At 41.6% G+C, this 25,579-nt stretch overlaps 1 protein-coding gene across 2 annotated transcripts in view; it reads right to left on the reverse strand.

Moving 5' to 3' along the window:
* COL27A1 (collagen type XXVII alpha 1 chain) overlaps positions 1 to 25,579 on the reverse strand; it is a 592,361-nt gene that overhangs the window by 22,574 nt on the left and 544,208 nt on the right. For both annotated transcript variants that reach the window (XM_089692938.1, XM_089692937.1), the window contains exons 54-55: positions 22,900 to 22,917; positions 22,756 to 22,791 (exon numbers count right to left, since the gene is read on the reverse strand). In XM_089692938.1, the coding sequence (XP_089549064.1) occupies positions 22,756 to 22,791; positions 22,900 to 22,917 (54 nt within the window). The remainder of the gene's footprint in view (positions 1 to 22,755; positions 22,792 to 22,899; positions 22,918 to 25,579) is intronic.

The following is a 25,579-nucleotide window of genomic DNA, read 5'->3' on the forward strand; positions in this document are numbered from 1 at the left end:
TCTCTGGCTGTACCCCTGCAGAGAATAATATTCGGCTACATGTGCTATCTAGAATAAGCCTCTTGTCTGTACACAGTGGGATAACTTAATGACCTTCTCCTGAGGGTACAAGTGGCACAAGCTCTGACTGTCGGTTTCCAACAAATTGTTCAGACTTTGCAGAAGTTTGGTTGGGTCCTGAAACTCCAGAAATCAGCACTGAATCCAACTTATTACTTGGAGTATCTAGGTATCCTACTACATAAGGCTCAGTTCAGGGTTTTTCTTCTGCTAGACAAACTAACTCTCTGCTGCCAGGTTTAGACTCTAAAGTGAAGCCCTTCTCTTTTGCATGAAGGTTCTGGGCTTGATGGTTGCCTCCTTTGAGGTTGTTCCATTTGCTCAATTCCACTCCAGGCCATTGCAACTCAACATTCTGGCGGCATGGGACAAGAAGGCACAGTTACTTGACAGTCACATTCACCCGCATGCCCAGAATCTGATTATCCTTGGCCTGGTGGCTCACAAATCTCACCCATAAATTGGAAAAGCCTTCTTTCTGTCGGTCTGGCAGATTCTCATGGTGGACGCCAACTTTACAGGCTGCGGAGGCGACTTGGACACCGTTTTGGTAGAGGAGACCTTGATTACCGGAAGCTCATCTTACTATCTACATACTGGAGCTCAGAGCAGTTTGGTCATCATTTCAGCACTGGACCTCTTGATTGTGTGGTCCTTAGATTTGGATTCAGTTGGACAGTGCCACAGTAGTGGCATATGCCACAGTAGTGGCATATGCCAAACAGAGTGAGTGACCAGATTGTGGCTTGGGTGGAACTTCATGTTTCAGCCCTATCCGCCATGCACATTCCAGGCATGGAAAATTGGTAGGAGGATTTTCTTCTGTTGCAGGTGTGAAACACCAGACACAGACTCCCTGGCTTCCAGATTTAATCAGTTCACCCTGATCTATGTCTTTCCCCCTCTGAAACTCCTTGCTCATCTGCTTTGCAGAATAAGACTGGCCTCCAGGTGATACTCATCACACGAAAATCACCCAGGCAGGTACGGTACTTGAACCTCAGACTCCTGGGGGACTTCCTATGAGCTCTCCCAGATTGCATGGATATTCTGTCCAGGACCAGTTTACCATCCTGCTTCATGGTCGCTGGCTTTAACGCCATGGCTTTTGAAATGTAAGTCCTAAAAAACAGGGGTCTGTTTTATTCCATTTATCCCATGCTCTTAAAGCTAGGAATGCCCTCTTGCAAGGTCTGTCATCACATCTGGAAGGCACACTTCACAATGTGCGACACAAGGAAATTTTTTTTACAGGAGGTGCTGCATAGCAGCTTCCTCTAGTCCGGTCTGTATCAGCATTTGGCTTTCAGTACAGTCAAAGGCAGGATCTCGGCTCTCACATTTTTTTTTTTTTTTTTTACAGACTGCTTGCCTTATTCCCTGATAAGAGGAACAGGGTGTTGCTCACATAGTTCTATGTTTACAGTATGTCCACCTATGACTCTGTGGGACCTCAATTTGGTTCTGTCAGCCCTTCAAAAACCACCTTTTGAACCCATCAGAGAGACTAGTCTGTCTTCTCTCATTCACAAGGTAACCTTGTTGTTGCCACCATAATGCGAGTTTCTGACTTAACAGCCTTGTCTTGAAAGTTTTTTTTCTGGCGCTACACAGGGACAAGGTATTCTTGAGGCCTAAGAAGCCCTTTCTTTCTAAGATGGTTTCTCCCTTTTACCCTAACGAGGACACTATGCTTCCATCCCTCTGTCCTGCACTGGTACATCCCAAAGACATTTTCCTCCATGTTCTGGATGTTGTGCAAGTTTCTCAGCTGTGTTTTCCTTCTGACAGGCTGACTCCCTTTTTATAATGTCTGAGGGTCCCTGTAAGGGACAACCTGCCTCTCGTTCCACTATTGTTAGGTGGCTTAGGCAGGTCATTTAAGCCTATTGGCTTAAGGACAAGGTTCCCCTAGTTCTTATAAAGATACATGCCACTAGATCAGTGAATGGCTCTTTCAGTATCCAGAATTTGTTCCTCGGATTTGCCCGGCTGCCACTTGTTCTACCAAGTGGATGTTCAGGCCTCATCTGATGCTGGCTTTGGGCATAAGATCCTTCAGGCTGTTCTTTGAGCTACAGGCTGCCCAATTGGTACACTGTTGTTTTGGATGGCCGTTAATGATTCATTTGCTGTGTTGCTCAACCCTCAGTTGGACTTCTTTTGGACATCCCTCACATCTCAGAATTAACCCTGCGTTCCCTATTGAACAATAAAGAAAACAGTATTTTTGCACTTACCATAAAAACCTTTTGTTAGAATTCGACATACCGCAGGTCACACCCCTCTGACTTTATTAGTGATTCCTACTATTGACTTTCCACAAAACTGGAGCATAGTAGGATGGGGTTATATCTGTCTAATTGACAGCTTTGTTTGCTAGTGTCCAATCTTCTGTAGACAGCTGTATAATCCTCTTGTCTCAGAATTTACCATGTGTACCATAATGAACTCCAAGAAAAAGATTTTGTTCAGATGAGTGCTAGAATCTGTACTGCATGCAGGCTTTGTTTTGGTGACCTCATCTGGCCCAAGCTGTGAGCAGGCAGCTTATAGAGGTGGATGCAGACAATGTCCATTTAGGCCAGGCAGCTGTCCCTGCACTATAATCATAAAACAAAACAGAGGGCGAACTGGCCTAGTGCATTATCCTTAAAATATGCCTTTTATTAATGAATGGTATTATACTCACAAACAGGCAGATGCAGAATAGCTTTTCATAATAAAACAGCAACCTCCTGTCTACGATATCACATCACAGCATGGGACAGATGGAGATCCAACTGGCTAACATGTTTCAATGACTTGCCTCTTCCTCAGAGCCGTGCATGCACAGCTGTCAAATTCTGACGTCTGCATCCACCTCTGTACACTGCCTGCACACAGCTTGGAACAGATAAATATGCCAAAACAAAGCCAGCCTGAATAGAGTATGAGTGCCAGCATCTATCTGAACGAAGCTTTATGGTAAGTACAAGATTCCTGTTTTATAACTTGGTGCTTCTGTCAGTAAATCTATTTTCCTCACCTCCTGTAATCATGTGACAACTCTGTTTGTTCTACAGTGAAATTGCACAGCATTATCATCTTGTGGACAGGATAGTCTTGGATGGATATGTAGTTTTCACTTGTTATATGGTTTTTCCAAATCTTGTAACCACACTTTTGCTGGACAGCATCACTAGTTACATGAAGTGGAAAAATAACACATCTACTGACATGATCAACAGGTAATGAAACTATGTTACAGCAGTTAGTGATATGTTAGTGCTATTAATAGACTCTATCTTATATGTCATTTTTCGTTTTGCCCACTGTTCTACTTTAACCACTTGCCATCCTGAGGATTTACCCCCCTTAACGCCGGGCGAACGCAAATGTGCGGCCTCCCGGCATCTGGGCCCAGACGCACATTTGCGTTCTATTAAAAAAACATATGTGCTGAGAGCGCGTGACGTGCGCGCTCCCAGCACACACGTTCGGTACTCACGGAAAGGTCCCGATCTCCTCTTTCGATCGGGACCTTTCCCGATCATGTGACTGCCATGACAGCGAATCACAGCGGTCACGTGACCCTAAAACCCCGCCCCACCTCCCGGCTTGTGGAACCCTTAAAGGACCGGGAGGCGCCGGCGCCAAGTGGTGAATGACAGGCCTCTTTTTGCTATTCAGTGCTGCACTATTTCAAATGATAATTGCACGGTCATGCAATGCTGTACTGAAACAAAATTTACGCCCCTTTTTTCACACAAATAGAGCTTTCTTTTGGTGCTATTTGATCACCTGTGTGCTTTTTATTTTTCACGCTATTAATAAAACAAGATCAAAAATATTTAAGAAAAACAATATTTTTTTACGTTCAGCTATAAAAAATATATAGTAAACTCAAAGTTAGTCATACATTTAGGCCAAATGTATTCTGCTACATGGTTTTGGTAAAAAAAATCCCAATAAGTGTATATTGATTGCTTTGTGTGAACGTTATAGCGTCTACTAACTACGGTATAGGTAATGCAATTTACGCCATTTTTTGCTATACAGCGCTGCACTAGTTTAACTGACAATTGCGCAATCGTGTAATACGGTACAAAAATGAAATTTAAGTCCTTTTTTTCACACAAATAGAGCTTTCTTTTGGTGGTATTTGATCACCTGTGCGCTTTTTATTTTTGGTGCTATAAACAAAAAAATACCAAAAAGTTTGAAAAAAACCCCCAATATTTTCTCCATTGTGTCATTACAAAATATCCCAAAATGTTATATTTTTTTAAATATATCTTTTATTACTTTTTTTTTTAGTACAAAAGAATATCAAATAACACACATCATAATAAAAAACATGAGGAAAAACTTCACTCATATATCACAATTGCATCATAACATTGTATCCCCCTCCCCTCCCTCCTCCCCCCTCCCATCCCTAGATCTTACCTAAAATCTCATTCCAACCTTCCTCATAACTCTCTATCCATATCTGTATTCCTTCCCTCCAACCTCCTTTTCTTTGTCGGGCACGCCATTAAAGCTCCCTTCAATACTCCTCCAGATATATTCTCACCAATTCCAAGTATATACTAGATGTTTTAAAGGCTAACCAACCACTCCACATTTTCCTAAATTTTCCCATTCTGTCCTCGTCAATGTGACAACTCCTCCATCCCATAGATGTTTTCTACTCTATTTACCCAATCCTTCATACTTGGTGGGTCTGGGGCACGCCAAAATTTTGGAATCAAACCTTTAGCCACACTAACTACATGGTATATTACCTTGTTCTTTTTTTTCCATTTAATATTTTATTAATTTTTTTTTTTATTACCATTTCATGTATACAAAAGCTAATAAAACAAACATATACATATAAATATTCTCAATTTTGTATATCCATATATCAAAACATTCCCATTCATCTAGTAATCTATTTACCCCTCACCTTCTCCCCTCCTTCCTTATTCCCCAAACCTTTCCCTCATAAATTTTTACTCCCATGTCCCTTTCCCATTTCTCTATATATGGTGGTCCTTTAACCGTGACTAGTCCTGTGAGAATCTAATATATTTTTTAAATCCCGTGCTTCCCGTGAATCTACTAAGTGCTCAAAGGGGTTCCAATCCTCTTTTTTCCTTAATGGCTGTGGGAGGTTCCTTATAAAGTGTTTTAGTTGACCATATCGCCATTCGTCCATTCTCAAAAATATTTCCCTATTACTGTCTAATTCACTTAGTGAGCATATTTCCTTTCCCTTCATTATATCTCTTAATTGAACATCTTTCTTCTTTATCCACTTCCCTGTGATACTTTCTTTACCTAGTGGAAAAAACTTAGTGGATCCTAGGGGCATTAACAGTGAATTATATTCCCATCCTACTTGTTTGTGTAAGATGTCCCAAACTCTTAGAACATTACGTGTAAACGAACTTGTGTTTTCTGTTAATCCACAATATTGAGGAGGTAACCAAATTATTCTACTTAAATTCATGTAACTTAATGTTATCAAAGAAATAGTGCAGCTCTTAAATCAATAGTCCTCAGTTATTCCCGATCAGTGGATGTTCCTCAATACGGAATGTAAGAAATGCCCACTCACCGCAACCACACTTGATACAGTGCAGTGTATAATAGTTTTTCCCTGGTGTCAGTGGAAGTATACATCTGGTTCAGCCCTTGGAAGAGTATCCCACGATTTAGATCAGACAGGTCCAGGGTCACAGCAAATGAGGCTCCGACACAGGAGGAGCCTGCTCGCGCCGTTGACGTCACGCCGCCGGAGCATCGTGGAGCTCTGGCGGCCATTTCCTTCTAGGGACGGTTAGTGCTTTACTGTCTTCTGCCATTCCTTTTGCCATTTACTGGATGCATCCTTTGTCCTTTTAAATAAAATTTGCTTTATCCAAACGTTATCACACCATGGGCATCTTTTTGCTTTGACCCCGCATGGGGAGAACCCCCCTTTTTTTCAGAAGCCGATTCCATCCAGAGTGGGAGGTTTCTATTTGCTGCAAAAGTAACACCCACACATCCCTTAAGGGGAACTCTGTGTCGGAGCCTTATTTGCTGTGACCCTGGACCTGTCTAATCTAAAGAGGGATACTCTTCCAAGGGCTGAACCAGATGTATACTTCCAGTGACACCAGGGAAAAACTATTATACACTGCACTGTAGCAAGTGTGGTTCCGGTGAGTGGGCATTTCTTACATTACGTATTGAGGAACATCCACTGATCGGGAATAACTGAGGACTATTGATTTAAGCGCTGCACTATTTCTTTGATATTATTTATTGAGGTTTTACTGGTTGCCTTGATTGTACAGCTGCTGAACTGATTAGCGCTCACTTTTTTACTTTGTTTACCTATTATGTAACTTAATGTGTTTTCTACTTTTACCCAACTTTTCTCCTGTGTATTAAATGTCCAATCATAAATTCTCGCCAAAATTACTGAGTTATAATATCTTTTCAGGTCTGGTACTCCCAAGCCACCTTTCTCTTTATCTCTACTCAAAATTTCATAACTTATTCTAGGCTTCTTGCTTTTCCATATAAATCCTGTTAAAAGTTTTTTAATTATTCTAAAATACCCCTCTGGTAACTTAATTAGTATCATATGAAATTTGTATAAGATTTTTGGAACAATTATCATTTTTATCAGGTTTATCCGTCCCACCCATGACTGAAATCCCCATCATAATTTCTTTATTTCATCCTTAATTTCGTTTAATAATGGAATATAATTTATTCTGTATAAGTTCTTTAAAAATGCAGTTAATTTTATACCAAGATATTTTAATTCTCGCTCTCTCCAAAGGGGAATTCCTCCTGTAACTTTTTTTTCTGTGTCTGTAGGTGGTTAATATTTAAAATCTCTGTTTTAGTTGGATTATTTTTAAGTTTGACACCTCGCCATATTCTTTTAAATATTTCATTAAATTTGGCAATGTTATCCTTGGGTTTCCTACATAAAACAACATGTCGTCTGCATAAGCTGCAACCTTATGCTCCACTTCTCCTACCCAAATTCCTTTTATATCTATATTATTCCTGATGGTAGCCAAGTGCGATTCCAGAGATAATACATATAACAATGGAGACAGAGGGCATCCCTGTCTAGTTCCATTCTGCATCACGATATATTCTGATAACTCCCCATTGACCATGATTGCTGCCGAAGGTTTCCTGTATAGTTTCCTTATCCATTCTCTCATTCTAGGTCCCATTCCCAGCACCTCCAGAGTATCTAACATAAATCCCCAATTTACTCTATCAAATGCCTTTTCGGCATCAATCGAAAGAACCGAACAGGGGTTTTCTCCTTCCTGCTTTTTTGTATAAGAAACAATGATCTTAATCCATAGTCTCTACCCTTCCTCCCTGGGACAAATCCTACTTGATCTATATGAATCCATTCCGGCATTAGATCTTTCAATCTATTTGCCAAATCTTTTGCATATAGTTTAGTATCTGTATTTAATAAGGAAATCGGTCTATAACTTGATCAGTGAGTGTCATCTTTGCCTTCCTTATGTATGAGTGCTACATGAGCTTGTAGGGATTCCCTTCTCATTTCCATCTCTCCTCCCAATGCATTCATATATGTCCTCAATTTAGGTAGTAATATTTCTTCATATTTTATATAGTATCTCACTGTGTATCCAATGGGTCCTGGACTTTTCCCGGCAGCAGTACTTTTTAATGCTAGATGTATTTGTTCCTGAGTTATTGGTATTTCAAGGGATCTTAATTGTTCTTCACTTAATTTTGGCAATCCTGCCTTTTTTATATATGCCTGTCTTCTTTCTGTTTTTCTTTCTTCCTCCTCTCCTATTATACCATGGAGCTCAATATTATATAGCTTATTATAGTATTCTTTAAACACTTTTACTATATCTTTAGTTGAATACACTAATTCTCCTTTATTATCTCTTATTTTCTCTATATAATTCCTAGATTTTTTTCTTCCTCTGAGTCCTCAAATACTTTCCTGGTCTATCACCCCACCTATATCTCTCAATTGTTATTCTGTTGTACACTCTCCTCTTGTCTTCTTCCAGGAAATTATTTAATTATTCTCTTTTACATAGTATCTTCTGCATAATCTCTTTTGTTACTTTATTTTTATGTATCTGCTCTAGATCACTGAGTTCACCCAAAAGTGTGTTTATTTTATCTCTTCTCTCCCTCTTCTTTGCTCCTATCGCCATTAGGATTCCTCTAATATAGGCCTTATGAGCTTCCCACACCGTGTCCACCGTCACTTCCTCAGATTCATTTTCCTCAAAAAATTGCTCAATTTCCCTTTTCACCCTCTAATCCGTTTCCTGATCCTGTATAAGTGTCTCATTTACCTCCATATTTTTCCTCCCCTCTGCTCATTTCCCCATAGTAATTGCATTGTGATGGGAGCATGATCAGAAATCGACATGGCTTCAATATTTACTTTAACCAGAGACTCAATGGGGTTTATTTACTAAAGCTGGAGAGTCCAAAATCAGACTCCCTTCTGCATTGAAACCAATCAGCTTCTAACCTCAGCTTGTTCAATGAAGCTTTGGCAATGAAACCTGGAAGCTGATTGGTTTCTATGCAGAAGGGAGTCTGATTTTGGACTCTCCAGCTTTATTAAATAAACCCCAATAAGTCTGTGGTCCAACATTATGTAGTCCAATCTTGAATACATCTCATGTGCAGGAGAGTAAAACGTATAGTCTCTGTCCTTCATATGCTTTATTCTCCAAATATCCACGAGTTGGCATTGAAATAGCATTTTTTTTACTTTTTTAAAGACATACTACTCTCTCTCTGCACCGGAGAGGCTACATCCATCTGTGCATCTATACAAAAGTTGAAATCTCCTGCCACAATCAAATTACCCTTTTTAAAATCCATTAATTTCCTCAGGACATTTTTTAAATATATCTCCGGTTTCTTATTCGGGCAATAAATGTTTGCTAATGTGCATTCTATTTCCTGCAGTCTTCCTTTCAAGAACAGGAATCTCCCTTCCGGATCTACCATTCTCTCCTCCAACTTAAACCTTATGTTTTTCGCAAATCCTATCGCCACTCCCTTTGCACGTTTAATTGGGGAGTCTGCATAAAACCACTCAGGATAATATCTAGATTGTAACCTCACATTATCGTCCTGTACTAAATGTGTTTCTTGCAGGAACACAACTGAAGAAAATCTGTACTGAAGCTCTTTAAATAACCTAAATTTCTTCCCCCGGACTATTTAAACCTTTAACATTATAAGTCACAAAGTGAATCTCTTCCTTTCTTTTCTCACCTCCTCTCATCCTTCTTTTCCTTTCCCCTTTCTCTCCTCCCTCTCTTCCCCTTTGTTCTCTAAAGCTTTTCAAAACTGATTTCCCCTTGTTATTCTGCATAATCTCAGGCTGCCCACACCCCACCCCACTTCCCCTCCCTCCCACCCACACCTCCTCCCTCCCCACCCCCTATTACCTCTCCATACCCTTCTCCCCCCCTCCCCCTTCCTTAGGAAACCTTTTTGCCAATGAATCATTTGTGGTCTTAACCCCACTTTTGATTTAACTTTAGGGTGGAACTCCGACCATGTACACTTCACCAGCTGCCTCTCCTCCTCCATGTCCTGCTATTCTCTAAAACACAATAATAACAACAATAATAATAAAAAAAAAATCTCCAGAGGCCTGAAAGAGTGGCTTCCTTCTATCTTCTTTGCTCTCTATTCCTCCTTATAGCTACCTGCCACCCCTCTTTTTCTGTAGCCCATATCTCTCCTTCTTCTTCTTCCCACCCAGGTATCTCTATTTTCTGCAAATCAAGTCTCTCACAGAAGTCTTTCATATCTTCAGGATATCTCAATCTTGCCGAACGCCCATTTTTCCATCTGATTAAACACGCCGGGAAACCTCAACTATATTGGACATTCTGCTTCCTCATCTGTTCCAATATTGGTTTCAAAGTTCTCCTTCTTGTCAATGTCTCCGCTGCTAAATCAGCAAAAATCTGGATATTTATTTCTCCATATTTTATAATTGATTTTCCTTTTATCTTTTTCCAGATCTCTTCTTTATCCCATTAGTTATGAAATTGCAGAATTACGTCTCTCGGTTTTTCTCTGCCCCTATCTTGTTGATGTTTTCCTATTCTATATACTCCATCCAATTTAAGAGTCTCTAATATGGATCTGTTCATTATAGAATTCAGCATTTTCCTTATTATATCCATTAAGTCTTCTCCTTGTGGGGTCTCAGGAACACCTCGTATCCTTATATTGCGTCTCCTATCCCTATTTTTCTTGGTCTTCTTTTCTCATTTCTACCATCCGTTTTTCTAATTTCTGAATGATTTGGGCATGTTTATCCACTTTTCCTTCAGTCTCCTCCACTCTTGATAATATTTGCCCCAGATCTTGCTGTATTATCGCCATTTCTTGTTTTATTGATCTTTCAAGACTTTTAAACATTTCTTATATTTCTTTTTTGGTGGGCATTTGTGAACAATTCTCTTGTTCCTCCACACCCTTTTCTTCTTCGTTTGCTGACCACTATTGGCTTTTCCCAGGGATAGTCTGGGACTCTCTTCCATACTGATTTCCAGCTCACTCCTTTTGCTTATTCCCTGGTGTCTTTCTGCAGTCAGTTTCTCCTGTGAGGGTATATATTTTTTAATCGTACCTGTTAGGGAAGCCTTGGGCCCACCTCCTTTAGAAACTTTATTTTTCATATCGTCAATAACTGTTTCAGTCTGTCCAAGCTCTGGGGGACTTAATTTTATATTATCATCCCATTTGTAATTTTCCAACGATTTTAGTTGACACTTTTTCCTATCTCCCCTCTCCTAAGCTCTTCAGCCAGGTTCTTTCTTCTGGGTTTAAAAATGTTTAGTTTATCCTCCTTTTCGTTTTGAGACACCCTGGGTGAACCCCCCTTTACTTTTAATACACAGTTCAATTCATTTTATATATATATAACTTTGTTGTAAATTTGTCGCTCTCACTCACCCTCGTCCTCTTCTCCATTTCTTCACGTGAGGCTGCTTTGGTGGCATTCTTCTGGGGGATGTCATTCTCTATCCAACCCTCCACCTGTGACACCGTTCACCACTTTCCTTTTTCCCTGGGGGGTTCTTCCCGCTGACTCTACAGGCTCCCTGGCTGACAGTGGTGTCCCAATCCGGAGGGGAGATCCGGTGTTTCTTCCTCCTGCACTCACCGGCCGGCTTCTCTTCCTCCCAGTAATCCCCTGCGGCGGACCACATGGTCTCAGCGTCCTCCAGGCTCTCGAAAACACACCGCGCCTGGAAGAAGTCCACAGCTGTCCCGGCCTGAAGTCCTCCACATGGACCGCTTCACCTCCACCACCGGCTCATCCATGGACCTCCTCTCTGCACTCGGCTGCTTACACGAGGCCCCTGCTCCTCCAGCGAGACCCCCTCTCTCACCGGTAGGTCTCACTGTACACTCGTGGGCATTACTCCCTCAGCAGGACATTCCGAAGGACTAGGCAGCTGGATGGCTGAGAGACATCGTGCTCTCCCTTCACACCATGTTCAGGCTCCTCCCCTGAGGGGGAACTAAGTAACGTCAACATTTTAGGCCCTAAACCTAGCTCCTCCAACGTATCCGTCATAAAGCCCCAATTAAGCCTGTCAAAAGCCTTTTCAGAGTCTATGGACAGGAACAATGTTGGCAATTTCTCTCTTTTAACCTTTTGTAGGAGGAGCAATTATCTCAGGCCATTGTCTCTACCAGAGGTGAATCCTACCTGATCCAGATGTATCCACTCCAGCACCAAGTCCTTTAATCTGGTTACCAAAACCTTAGCATATAGTTTAGTATCAGTATTTAATAGGGATATATGCCTATAACTGTATATATACAGTAGTAAATATACACTGTGAGCTATCTTTCCCTTCTTTAAGTATAATTGTTATATGAGCCTGCAATGACTCCTCTCTCATTTCCAACCCCTCCCCTAATGCATTCATATAACCGCACATTTTAGGGACGAAAAGATCTCTACATTTTTTATAGTAACCTACAGTGTATCTGTCCGGGGTGGGGCTCTTTCCTTTACCCGTATTTTTTAAAGCCTTGTTAATTTCTTCTAAGGTAATAGGTCTCTCTAGGGCCTCTAGTTTTTCTCCTGCTATTCTTGGCAGCCCCACTTTCTTTAGATTTTTTTTTGTCTAATTCTCATTTCCTCCTCCCACCTTTTTTTGATCTCTGGGAGTCACATCGTAAAGGCGACTATAATATTTTTGGAACCTATTAGCGATATCGGTGGTGGAATATACCATTTCTCCTTTGTCATCTTTAATTTTTTTCTATAAAGTTTTTACATTTTTTTCTTTAATTTCCTCATCAAATATTTTCCTGGTTTATTCCCCCACCAGTATGTTTCTTTTGAAACCCTATTGAATATTCTTCTCGACTCCTGTTCCATAAGATCTTTTAGTTCTTCTCTTTTAATAATTATCTTCTGATACTCATCTGTACCCATCTTCTTTTTATGTGACTGATCTAACTTATAAAGTTCCTCAGTTACTAGCTTTAATTTTTTCCCTTGTTCTTTCATTTTTTTCTGCTCCCAGCAAGATCAGTATCCCTCTGGTATAACCCTAATGTGCCTCTCAGACTTTGGCTACTGCTATTTCTTCTGTCTCATTCAACTCAAAAAATTGCCCTATTTCCCCCCATAATCTTTTTTCTAATTCGGGGTCCTGTATAAGTATCTAATTTAACCACTTGCGTACCGGGCACTTATACCCCCTTCCTGCCGAGGCCAATTTTCAGCGCTGTCACAGTTTGAATGACGATTGTGTGGTCATGCAACACTGTACCCATATTAAATTTTTATCATTTTATGACAGCGTGAGGAAAGTGCAGCTGATAACCGGCAATTGCATTTCCCGGGGTGAACAGTGTGTCATTGGACATGGCTGATCACGTGGTAAAAGGCCGCTGTGATTGGCCTTTCACCATACCACCTGATCAGCTGTGGCAGTAGGACACAGCGATCATGGAGATCGCCAGGTGCATACCCCAGAGGCATGCAGGAGAGCGTGTTCTAGGAGGACGTCATATGATGCTCGCCCAAAACTGGCCGGCTGCAGTGAAGCCATCATTCGGCTATCTGTGGTCGGCAAGTGGTTAATCTCCACAAAGTTATTTTATCTTGAGCCCCACCTACCCGTAGTCTCATTGTGACGGGAGCATGATACCAAATAGGCATAACTTCTATGTTGTCAATTGTCTATGATCGATTATATAGTCCAGTCTAGAATACGATCCATGTGTCGGGGAGAAGAAGGTGTAATCTTTTTCTCTTGGGTATTTAACTCTCCAAGTATCGATCAATTGATTTTGATAAAATAATCTCCTCAATGATTTTAATTTCCTTCCCCCCTCTCTCCTTGCAAGCATCCATCTGGGGGTGCATACACAAATTTAAATCTCCAGCCACAACCAGACTAACCCTTCTAAATTCAGAGAGTTCTCTTAACACTCCCTTCAGGAATGTTACTGTGTTTTTATTAGGACCATAAATATTAACCAATGTGAATTCAGCTCCTTGTAATTTTCCCCTCCAAAAATAGATACTGGCCCTCTGGGTCCTCCATTTTCCCTTCCAAGAAGAAGTTCACATTCTTTGACATCCCTATCGTGACCCCTTTAGCCCTTTTACCTGGAGAATCTGCGTAATACCACGTTACATGCGGTTTTGTATAAAACTTCACATTTGTATCATGAGTTATATGTGTCTCTTGGAGAAACACTATATCTATGGAGTGTTGGAAAATTTCCCTAAGTATCTTATGCCTCTTGGTAGGGGAGTTTAGCCCTTTTACGTTATAAGTCATGCATTTCATTACACTAATTTCAGCTATTATTTCCCTGCCCTATCAGAGTTCCTTTCACAAAAATAGAAAACAGATATAGACATTTTAGGATGTGGTCTTTCTCCCCCTCTTTCTTCTACTATTCCCTATTCCCCTCCCTCCTGCCCTCTGTTTCTCCACCTACTCCCCCCACTACCCTCCCGCCCTATATATTGCCTTGGAATCTGATGTGGGGAATCCCCACTTGCGTTTCCTAATTTGGGGTGAAAATAAAAACATGCACGCCAGCCCCAGTAATGAACTGATGTCATTCCTAGGTTGGAGACGGCAGCATGCTTGGCCTCTGGACAGCCCATCAATTCCGTATTCTTCACCCCCCCCCCTCCCCTGCCTACTCAGCTCGGGAACAGGGGATGGGGGAGGCAGGGGAGCCATGCCACGTCTGAGGAGAACAAGGGAGAGAGAGAGAAAAAAAAATGTATAAAATACCTACTCTCCCCCCAGCTCCTGGCATGTCCCCCCCTGCCTCCTCCTCCTCCTCCTCCTAGATACTCGCTGCCAACCTCCCGAGCCCTGCCCTCCACTCTCTCTAAGCCCTTCTGACCATTCCTCAAGGTCCATTTTCTACAGTTCCAATTTTACACAAAAGTTACTATGATCTTCCGGGAACCTCAACCTTGCCGATTTTCCATCTTTCCACCCGATTAGACATGCTGGAAAGCCCCAGTTATATCAAACTTTTTTCTCTCTCATGTGGTCCAGCAATGGTTTTAGGGATCTCCTCTTAGCCAGTGTCTCTGGGGAAATGTTTACTGAAATAAAATATGAGGAAACAACCTATATTTTTGCAAAGTCCTGCCACCCTTTCCATATTCGTTCCCTATCTCCAAAGTGATGGAATCGGAAACACATCTCTGGGGCTTTCTGCCGGTGCTCCTCTTGGCCATCTTATCCTATGCACTCTCTCAATTTTCAATTTTTCTGTCACCGGTCTTCCCATAATTGGGTTACATATTGTCATCATTTTCTCCTGTTGATCCTCTTCCTGGCCCAATTCTTATGGTAGGCCCCTAATCCTTAGGTTATTTCTTCTATTGCGGTTCTCTTGATCTTCTGCTATGGAGGCTAGCTTTCTCTGTTCTTTACGCATTTCCTCTACCTGTGATTCCAGTTTGTTAATTTGATGTAAATATCCCTCCATTTCCCCTCTACTGCTTCGATTCAGGATAATATTTGACCCAAATCAGTGCGTAGTGTCCTGATCTCATTCTTCATGGACATCTCGAATTTTGCAAACATTTTGCGCCAAGTCTATTTTTGAAAGAGGTTGTGACATAGGTCCTTGCTGTTCCGAGTTTCCTTATTCTCCTCTATTCTCCCTATTTATAGGTTCTTTAATCTGATTCTCTTCCAGTATCCCGAACGAAAGTCTGGTCTGTTCTCCATCTGATTTTTTAAGTCCATCATGACAATTCTCCTGGGTTTGGATCTCAGGGCTTTTCTCCTGCGAGGGGATGTACTTTCTTTTCGTACTAGTATTTACGTTTGATTGGAGGGTTTTTGATCCCCCTCCTTTATTCGATCTACTCATTTCTTTACAGTTTGTTTTCCTCTATATTGGAAATAGAGACCCCGGGATAACCCTCTTCTCCTTCTGTTAACAGTCCCAGAAAAATTGACCCTCCGACCCCCAAGACCACCAGAGCACTTCAATCGTGTTCTTCTTCCTCTATACAATAGTGACAGCATGCAACAAGTTACTACCAAAACAACAGTTCTTTAAGGAGTTTTAACCGCATTCTGCGGCAACTCACCATCTCCTTTCGTGCTGCATTTGCGCTGCTGCTCAGTCTTCCAGCTCCGCTTTATAAAATGGTCTTCTACCCAGGGTTCCTGGATTGAGTTGTGTGCAGTAGAGGGTCAGCAAAAATCAGGGGTCTTGGGGTCTCCTGGGGTAAGCTACCATAGTAAAGTTGGATATGGTGCGGGGGGGGGGGGGCTCTCTCTCTGTAGCCCGACTATCTCCTTCTGTTCTGGCCACTCATCTGCAGCTTCCAGGTACTATGCTACCTCCACACAGGCAGTTCATCAGGCACTCCGGCGTCCTGACTCTCTAGGAGCTCTGCCTTCCCTCCCTGCTCTCTGCCACCGGACCTGATGGGCTTGTCCAGCCTCCGACTCCTTGTCGCTGCCGGCCAGCCACAGGCTCCACAAGTCCCCTGCGACCAACTGACCATGTTAGCCACCCGGAGGGCTCCTCCATACCGGCCACTGAGGAGACCTGGCCACCGGACCATTCAGCTTTTCCTGCAGAGCTCAGGTAGGCTCGGGCAGGTTCTAAAACTCATCCCACGTGGGACTCATGAACGGCATCTGGAGCTCCTTCGCCATGCCGCCTTACAGCACCGTGGTATGGCTCCTCCCCTGATATACTGATGTTTTGCACGACTAGTATGAGAGGTCATTGAGAGGCATATTGAGTCCATAGAAGATTTATTTTTTTTCTACAAGATTTTGAAAAAATGACAAAAACATTTTTCTTTTTTTACACAAAGTTGTCATTTAAATTATATATTGCTCACACAAGCCATGGGCATATGTGGCATTACACAAAATACATTCTGCTACTTCTACTGAGTATGGGGATACCAGATGTGTGAGACTTTTTGGAAGCCTAGCCACATACAGGAGCCTGAAATCCAGTGAGCACTTTGAAAGCCTGAAGGTGCGTAACTTCCTCATTTCACTTCCTCACTACCTATAATAGTTTCGGAGGCCCTGAAATGCCAGGATAGCACCAAACCCCCCAAAATGACCCCTTTTTGGAAAGTAGACACCCCAAGGAATTTAAAAAGAGGCATGGTATTTTACAGATCTCATTTTTTTTGACAAGGTTTTGAAAAAGAAAAAAAAATGTTTTTGTTTTCTTTCTTCATTTTCCAAAAACTTGTGGCAACAAACAAGATCTGCAAAATACCATACTTCTTATCAAATTCCTTGGGGTGTCTACTTTCCAAAAAGGGGTAATTTGGGGGGGGGGGGGGGGTTGGTGCTATCCTGGCATTTCAGGGCCTGCAAAACTGTGATAGGTAGTCAGGAAGTGTAATGAGGAAATAAAGCCCCTTAAAAGCCTGCAGGTGCTTACTGGATTTTTTGGGGTCCTGTACTTGGCTAGACTGCCAAAAAGTCTCTCACATGTGGTACCCCCATACTCGGGAGTAGCAGAGTGTATTTTGGGGAGTAATTCCACATATACTCATGGCATGTGTCAGCAATAAATCATTTAAGTGACAATTTTGTGTAAAAAAAACAAAATTATTTTTTGTAATTTTCCAAAAACTTGTAGTAAAAAAATTAATTCTTCTATTGACTCAGCATGCCTCTCAGCAAATTGGGGTGTCTACTTTCCAAAAAGGGGTAGTTTTGTGGGGAGGGGGCATTTTATGCCCAGCATTAGAAGTTTATGTCACACATCATTCAATCTTCTAACCACCTGAAGACCAAGCCTTTACTGACACTTTTTGTTCAGATGAAACAAATCAGTATTTTTTGCTAGGAAATTGCTTTAAAATATAATGTTTGGGGGTTCAAAGTAGACACCCTAGTGAATAAAATGGTGGGTGCTGCAATTTTTTATGTCACATAGTACTCATGCAGCGATTTTTCAAATGCAACTTTTTTGAAAAAAAATACACTTTTTTACTTTTAATGCACAAAAACACAATGTATTGGGCAATTATTTGGTACAATATAAAAGATGATGGTATGCCGAGTAAATAGATACCAAACATGACATGCTTTAAAACTGTGCATGCCCCGTGCAATGGCGACAAACTGCATACATTTTTAATATCCATAGGCAACGCTTTAAAAGCCTTTACAAGCTACGATTTTAGATTTACAGAGGAGGTCTAGTGCTAGAATTACTGCCCTTGATCTGACATTCACAGCGATACCTCACATGCATGGTGCAACTGCTGTTTACATACTGACACAGGGTAAACGCTCAAGCACGCGGGGGGGCCTGGATTGGGGAGAGTGTTTGGGGCGAGCGTGTTTTTGTTTTAACTTAGTTTGATTTTTTTTTATTATTTTTACACTGGCCCTTTCATTTTTTTCCTTTATCATTTTTAATGTTATCACAGGGAATGCAAATATCCCCTATAACTTCAATGGGCATTGTCATGTATTCTTTTTTGAGAAATCTAGGGTCTATCAGACTCTAGATATCTCCTATGCCCTTACATTATCTAATCTCACCAAGATCAGTGTGATGAGATGCTTTCCCAATTTACAAATGGCGTTGTTTACATCATGCGAAACTGAAGTGATGAAATGCTCATAGCTTCCGATTTCTTAGACTATAGAGATGATTGGCACCATTCCGGTCTCCAATCAGCTCTATGGTCAGCTGGCAGAAAGACCGGCTGCATTCTCAGGTTCCCCCGATGGCACGAGACTGCCCGAGAAGGCAGTGAAGGGCAGCGGGGGAATTGTCTCCCGCAATCCTGCAGCTAAGTAGCCACTAGGATTGCTTTTACATGAAAGCCGTTCGCCGGCTGAAAAAAAACAATACCAAGATGATGCCTGCAGCTGCAGGCATTATCCTGGTATAACCATTCAAAGTCCAGTGATGTACCAGTATGTCACTGTTCCTTGTTGGGTATATATGCTATGTTCTCTTTTATTCATTCACCCCACAGGCTGCATATATTAAAAAAAAAAAAAAAAAAAAAAATCTCTGCCAGAAAACGTGTGTGGTATTGTCCACCATTAGAATATACCAGTCTGCATCCACCCACTTCTAATGGTGGGCACACATTAGGTTGCACGGTGCCACATGCACCAATTCCAAGATTGTACAAATGTCTAAATAGTGGCACGCTTGAATAAAAATTGTCCACGTATAAGTGGTACCCCATATGGAAAAAGGATGACACCAAGTCCCAAACTATCTTGCCACTGCTCTCCATGTAGTCTGGGCATCCGGGGGGCTCCATGTGACTATCTTTTCCCTCATAAATCCGAAACGTATATGTATAACCTGTTGCCCTCTCACAGGTCTTATACATCTTGACCCCATATCCCGCATGCTTGCTGGGGAGAAAGCAAGGCAGCCAGAAAAATTAATAGGGGACTCATCAACATAGATGTTTTGCTGGGAAGTATAGACATCTGCACATTTTTTGTTAAGGTGATTTACGAGCAGCCGAATTTTGTGGAGCTGGTCAAATTCAGGGTCACCCCGAGGACGACAGAGAGTGTTGTCGTTGAAATGCATAAAACACATTATACTCTCATATCTATGCCTGGCCATGGCAGCAGAGAACACGGGCATATGATAAATCGGGTCTGTGGACCAATACAACTGCAATTCATTTATTTTTTAGTAATGCCCATGTTGAGGGTTAGGCCCATAAAAAAATTTTAATTCGGAAACCGTAATGGGGTTCCATGAGAATGGTCTGGCAACGTTTGCATTTGGGTTGGTGGCGATAAATTGTCGTGCATATAAAATTGCTTTGATCTACAATCCATGCATACAGATCTTCCGTGATAAACAGCTCCAAATAATCAAGGGGAGTAGTTAAATTAGCTGTTTCCACCTGAATTCCGGGTTGGGTAGTGAATGGGGGAAGTACAGGTGCTGCAGAATTTGTGGGCTGCCAATCGGGTTTTGCAAGCACATCCGAAGGATACCCTGGGCTCTACGGGCCTGTGTGCGAATTCTTGGTGGCTGCGAAATACTACTTGTGTTCGAAACTGCACCAGCTTGTACTGCACTTACGGGACTCGCACATCACCAAGACCAGGATGTACTAGGCTGCTGTTGCTTGCCAGTTCACCAAAAGGTAGAGCGGCACTAGTACTGGCACTCTGCTTCATATGAGAGTCATTAAAATTTACTGGCAAGTGCTAGCAGAGATCAGGCCTGATTCTGCGAACACTGTGGTTTTGTGTGCAATGTATCAAGTGACAGTGACCTACTGACACTGCACTTGCTGGGGGAGAAGGGGGGGGGTAAGCGTAGGGGCTAAACGCAGGTGCTTGAGGTCTGAATAAGGAGCCTATTGAGCATGCTCCGAAATGCATTACCGCCCCCTTCATCTCCTACATCCGACTCTGCTCTCCTAGCTTCATTTTGATGTAGGGCAGCACAGTGGCTAAATGGTTAGCACTTCCACCTGGCAGTACTAGGGTCGTTGGTTCGAATCCCAACCACGGCACCACCTGCCTGGAGTTTGCATGTTCTCCCTGTGTCTGCGTGGGTTTCCTCCGGGTACTCCGGTTTCCTCTCACACTCCAAAGACATGCTGTTAGGTTAATTGGATCCTGTCTAAATTGGCCCTGGTATGTGTATGTATGAATGTGAGTTAGGGGCCTTACATTGTACACCCCTTGAGGATTAGGGGCTGATGTGAATGTACAAATATATATGTATAAGTACCTGAAATAAATAATGTACAGGCACATCCTGGACTCTACTTCCTGATCCTATAGACAGAGTTTGCTGCTGGACAGCTGGATGTCCCACCTGGATCTAATTATCACACAATGAGTCTTTTTAACTATTTATCTTGTAAGTGCAATTTATCCATTGTTTACTGAATAAATTGTCAATATTGCACTTAGAGGCGCCTTCCTCTCTCTTTCTTGTTACTGCATTAGAACCTTGCTTCCACTCTAAGAAGAGCTGCCTCAGTGTTACTGCTCCCATACATCCATCTGTCCCTGATATCCATCTGGCGCCTTTATCCTACAGCTACAGAGGTTCGGCTCCAACTAGCGAGCCCTTTATAATATACATTTTCTAAACGCAGGTGCTGGAGCTGATCCTGCTAACGCTGCATTTTTGGGGACACTATACTAATGTCAACACTGGTATAGTGCTGATCTGATCAAGATATTGATCCGTTCAGACACCATACTAGCTATGGAGGTTTATTGTGTATGAGCGTGTTCCTGGCAATCGAGGGGTTAAATGTGATTACTGATGTACTGGCGGGCAATCTGATGCTGTCTGGGTGGGCTGTGAAAACCACGGGAGCGCAAATCACTTGTATATAAGGAAACAGTTAAAGAAGCAGCTTGCTTTACGGTGCTGCATTACTTTAGCTGACAATTGCGTGGTCATGCAATGCTGCACCCAAATGAAATTTATGTCCTTTTTTTCCCACGAATTGAGCTTTCTTTCTGTGGTATTTGATTGCCTGTGTAGGTTTTATTTTTTGTGCTATAGAAAAAAAAAAGACCAACAATTTTGAGGAAAAAAAACAGTATTTTGGACTTTTTGCTATTAAACATGTCTAGTAAAAAAAAAAAATAAAAAAAATCTAATTTCATAAATTTCAAATTTCAATTTTTTTTAAAAAAAAAGTCATAAATTTAGGCCAAAATATATTCTGCTGCATGTCTTTACTACAAAAAAAAATCCCAATACGTGTAAATCAATTGGTACGTGAAAGTTATAGCGTTTACAAATGGCGGTATAGATACTGGAATTTTTTTTTTAATATACTAATAAGGGCGGCGATCAGCAACTTATGGCGGCGATCAGTGACTTATAGCGGGACTGCGGCGGGCATTCTGACACTGGGGGGAAATGACTTGGTGGCACTGACATCCCCAGTGACACCAATACAGTGATCAATGCTAAAAAAAAAAAAGCACTGACACTGTACTAATGGCACTGGGCAGAAATGGGTTAACATGAGGGGCAGAAATGGGTTAACATGAGGGGCAGAAATGGGTTAACATGAGGGGCAATCAAAGGGTTACCAGTGTGATGGGAGTGTTTTACTAGGGGGCGGGGGGTGTGCTTCACTGTAAGCACACTGCTCTGGATAGCTGTGCTCAGCCATCCAGAGCAGTGTGCCCAAACTGACAGGGAGGACTGTTGGTAAACAAAGCAGCCCTCCTCCCAGTTGGTGATCGCCAGTAATCTCCGGGTGCCAGCGGATAATCACCGGCCGGGACTCGGTGATTGACACGCGCGGCCACGAATGTCCGCACAGGTAGGGCGCTCGTGCGCGCCCCCTACCCGTATACCATATATATATATATATATATACACACACATGATTTTGTGCACAGGGGCCGCCCTGTAGCAGTACATCTACTATAGGGCGGCCCTTAAGTGGTTAAGAACAGCAATGTGCTTTTATATACAATACATCCTTTTTCAGTTTTCACCAAAGCACTCAGGACTAATGAAGGGTTTTGCAAGTATAGTAATTAGTTTATGGAAAAATGGATTATTTAAAATGCACAGCCAGTCTAACTGACATTTCTTTGAAAGTGTTCCATGAGCAGCAAAGTGTTAACATTTTTCATTATCAATGAACTTAAAAAAGCCTACTTGTTTGGTTAAGGTATATGTAAAATCTAACATTGAACTCCTATTACTTGTGCCACTGAAAGTGTTTTGTTATACCTGTTCAAGAATTGAACAAAATACGTGATGATCCTGTCAATTATGTGACCTGATACTTTCCTGTGCTGCAGTTATATTGTTCCCAACGTTCTCTGTGGACTACAGAACACCCTCCTATGCTATGAGGATGAGATGGGGAGGTGTTCTTTCACACTTCATTAGGGGATAACACTATTCTCTCATAGATGCAGCATTTACTTTCTAGATCAAGGAGTGTGTTACTGGCAAAATCCCCAAGTGAAATAAAAGGGAAAAAAAAAGTCTGGAAAAAGAGAAAACTGATGCAGCCACTACATCTAAGGACTGTTAACTTGCAACATACAAAGTTTTATTCTTGGGTTTACATACACTTTAAATCAAGGTGCATAGTGAAGCAAGGCTTTTTTATACTCGTAATACCAATAGACATGCATTTATAGAATCTGTTATTATACTTACAGGAGGTCCAGGCTTTCCACGAGGACCAGGAGGGCCCTACAAAAAAAAATAAAATTCTATAGTGATTTAACCAGTAAAAAGATTTAAAAAATCAGTTTCAACTTACTAGAATATCAAATAATTTCTTTAATGTGATTTACTTACCCTTGGCCCAGGTAGTCCCTGAAAAAGTAAGAAAATATGTATTATATTAAGCTGCCAAAGTGGAGCTCCAGGCACACATATATTATATGTTTACTGTTTTTACTCTGCCAAAGTATTTTGACCTCCATTCTTGTGATCCACATACCTCTGTACGTCAGACAAAGGTATTGGTACTGACTTGCTCTCTAACAAGGAGTGACTAGAGGAGGAGAGGCAACATAGGAAGCTGAATTGTTAAACTAGGAAGGTGACCGAAGGTAACTGATGTCTACATGTCTGGGCCAAATTTAGCATATGGCAGTTAACAATAACTATGATTATTCTGGACTCAAATAATTTCAATGACCATTAAGTTTTTATTTGATACACTGTTTAAGTAAACATTACACTTCTGTTTTAATATCAGTAGGCAAATGTTCAAAAAGGTAAGAAGCTATTTTTTTTTTATTAAGTGTTCTTGCATGGCGACCACTTACTGTTATCTCACCTATATATTCTTATTATTATAGCCAAATTTACCACCCTAACTCCTCCCACAGTTTTTACACTACATAGACAGTAATATACCGAAACGTGCGGATTGTTCCCGATTGGTGTGCTATTACTTTGTAGAACGTTTCGCCGAATGGTTCACGAAATATCGGCGTTTTTGTGGTGAAATTCATCCCATAGGAATGAATGGCGCAATGTTCAAAACTAGAGTGGGAGCTGACAAAAGCTAGAGTGTGAGCTGAAAATCAGGACATGATTTCTAAACTGCCATTACTCCCTCATTTTCAAGCCCACCTACACAAATCTTATATCAAAACGTTCAGCTATCCCTGCTGCCACTAAAAATGTCCACGGCTAAGCCATAGTCCTGATATTTTTTAACAATATGACCATTTGTTTGCAACTCACGCCGCCCATTGACATTCATTGAAACTCCACTCTAGCCACCTCAAATTTGAAGGGCAATTTCTAAACTGCGACTGTGCCTGCATTTTTAATATTTCAGAGACATACTATGCATCAAAATGTAGGTCTGGGTCTTGTGATTCTCACAATATAAAGCTCTTTGGTGTAGGATTTATAATTTTTAAACTGCAACCGTTTGAAGATGGCAACCGCCAGTGAAGTGAGCAAGTTGGAGCAGTTTGTTTTTAACCGCTCTTCTCTGCCCTTGCTGTAGAGTGAGTTACCATAGGAACCCAGGTGTGTGAGCAGGCAGCAGAGTGACAAGCCACTCCACCCAGTTACTCCACTCACTCCAGTTGTAGACTACTGGTGGAGGCAAGAACACTTCACACAATTTCCCCAGAAATTGTAGCTTTTCTAGTTTTTTTTGTTCTTTAATTTATTATCAGTTTTTAATACTGCAACTCTATTTGACAGTTACATTATTAAATAGATGACACTGCAGAAGCTTTATCCATGAAGTCTCCCATCTGCATATAATCTCTCTTTTAAGATAGCCACATCGACTTCTCTCTAGCTGGAGCCGCCATGAATGGATAGAAATTCAGCTAGTCCTTGATGGTCCAGCTGAATTTTGATCCATCTATGGCCAGCTTAAGAGCGAACATACTGGTCACATGGGAACCCCAGCTGTTCATGACAGCCAGAATTAAGAATCAGCAGCCATGCATGCTGGCACTGTGCCAAGGAATGTTAAACAGATTGTGGATGGGGAGGAGTTAATCCGGAACTACAGTACTGTGCAAAAGTCTTAGGCAGGTGTGGGAAAAAATCTGTAAATTAGGAAAGCTTTCAAAAATAGAAGTGTTAATAGTTTATTTTTTCAATTAGCAAAATGGAATATAAATGAACAGAAGAAAAATCCAAAACAAATCAAAATTTGGTGTGACCACACTTTACCTACAAAACAGCATCAATTCTTCTAGGTACACTTGCACACAGTTTTTGAAGGAACTTAGCAGTTAGGTTGTTACAAACATCTTGGATAACTAACCACAGATCTTCTGTGGATGTAGTCTGCCTCAGATCCTTCTGTCTCTTCATATAATCCCAGACAGAATCAATGATGTTGAGATCAGGGCCTGTGGGGGCCAAACCACCACCTCCAGGACTCCTTGTTCTTCTTTACACTGAAGATAGTTCTTAATGACATTGGCTGCATGTTTGGCCCCAAATTTATTCTGCAGCATAATGACCCAAAGGCAGGCCTTCCTAATGGTATGATTAACTATCTGCCTGTATTTCTTAGCACTGATGAGGCCATTTATCCTGACCAAACCTCCAATTCCATTTGCAGAAATGCAGTCCCAAACTTGCAAAGAACCTCCACCATGCTTCACTGTTGCCTGCAGACACTCAATGTGCTGCTCTTCAGCCCTTAGTGAACAAACTGACTTTTGCTACAACCAAATAATTCAAATTTTGAGTCATCACTCCAAAGCACCTGCTGCATTTTTCTGCACCCCATTTCCTATGTTTTCATGCACAGGACAGGGAAATAAGGCTAAGTGACAACTATGCATAAAAACTTAATTACTGGGATGCAGAAAAATGGCAGCTGGTTCTCTGGACTGATGAATCAAAATTTTAAATATTTGGATGTAGCAGGAGCCAGTTTGTTTGTGAATGGCTGGAGAATGGTACAATAATGAATGTCTGCAGGCAACAGCGAAGCATGGTGGAGGTTCCTTGCAAGTTGGAGGCTGCATTTCAGCAAATGGAG

Source organism: Staurois parvus, unplaced genomic scaffold, assembly GCF_062004578.1.
Source record: "Staurois parvus isolate SC_StPar_1 unplaced genomic scaffold, SC_StPar_1.0 ptg000608l, whole genome shotgun sequence".
Lineage (NCBI taxonomy): Eukaryota > Metazoa > Chordata > Amphibia > Anura > Ranidae > Staurois > Staurois parvus.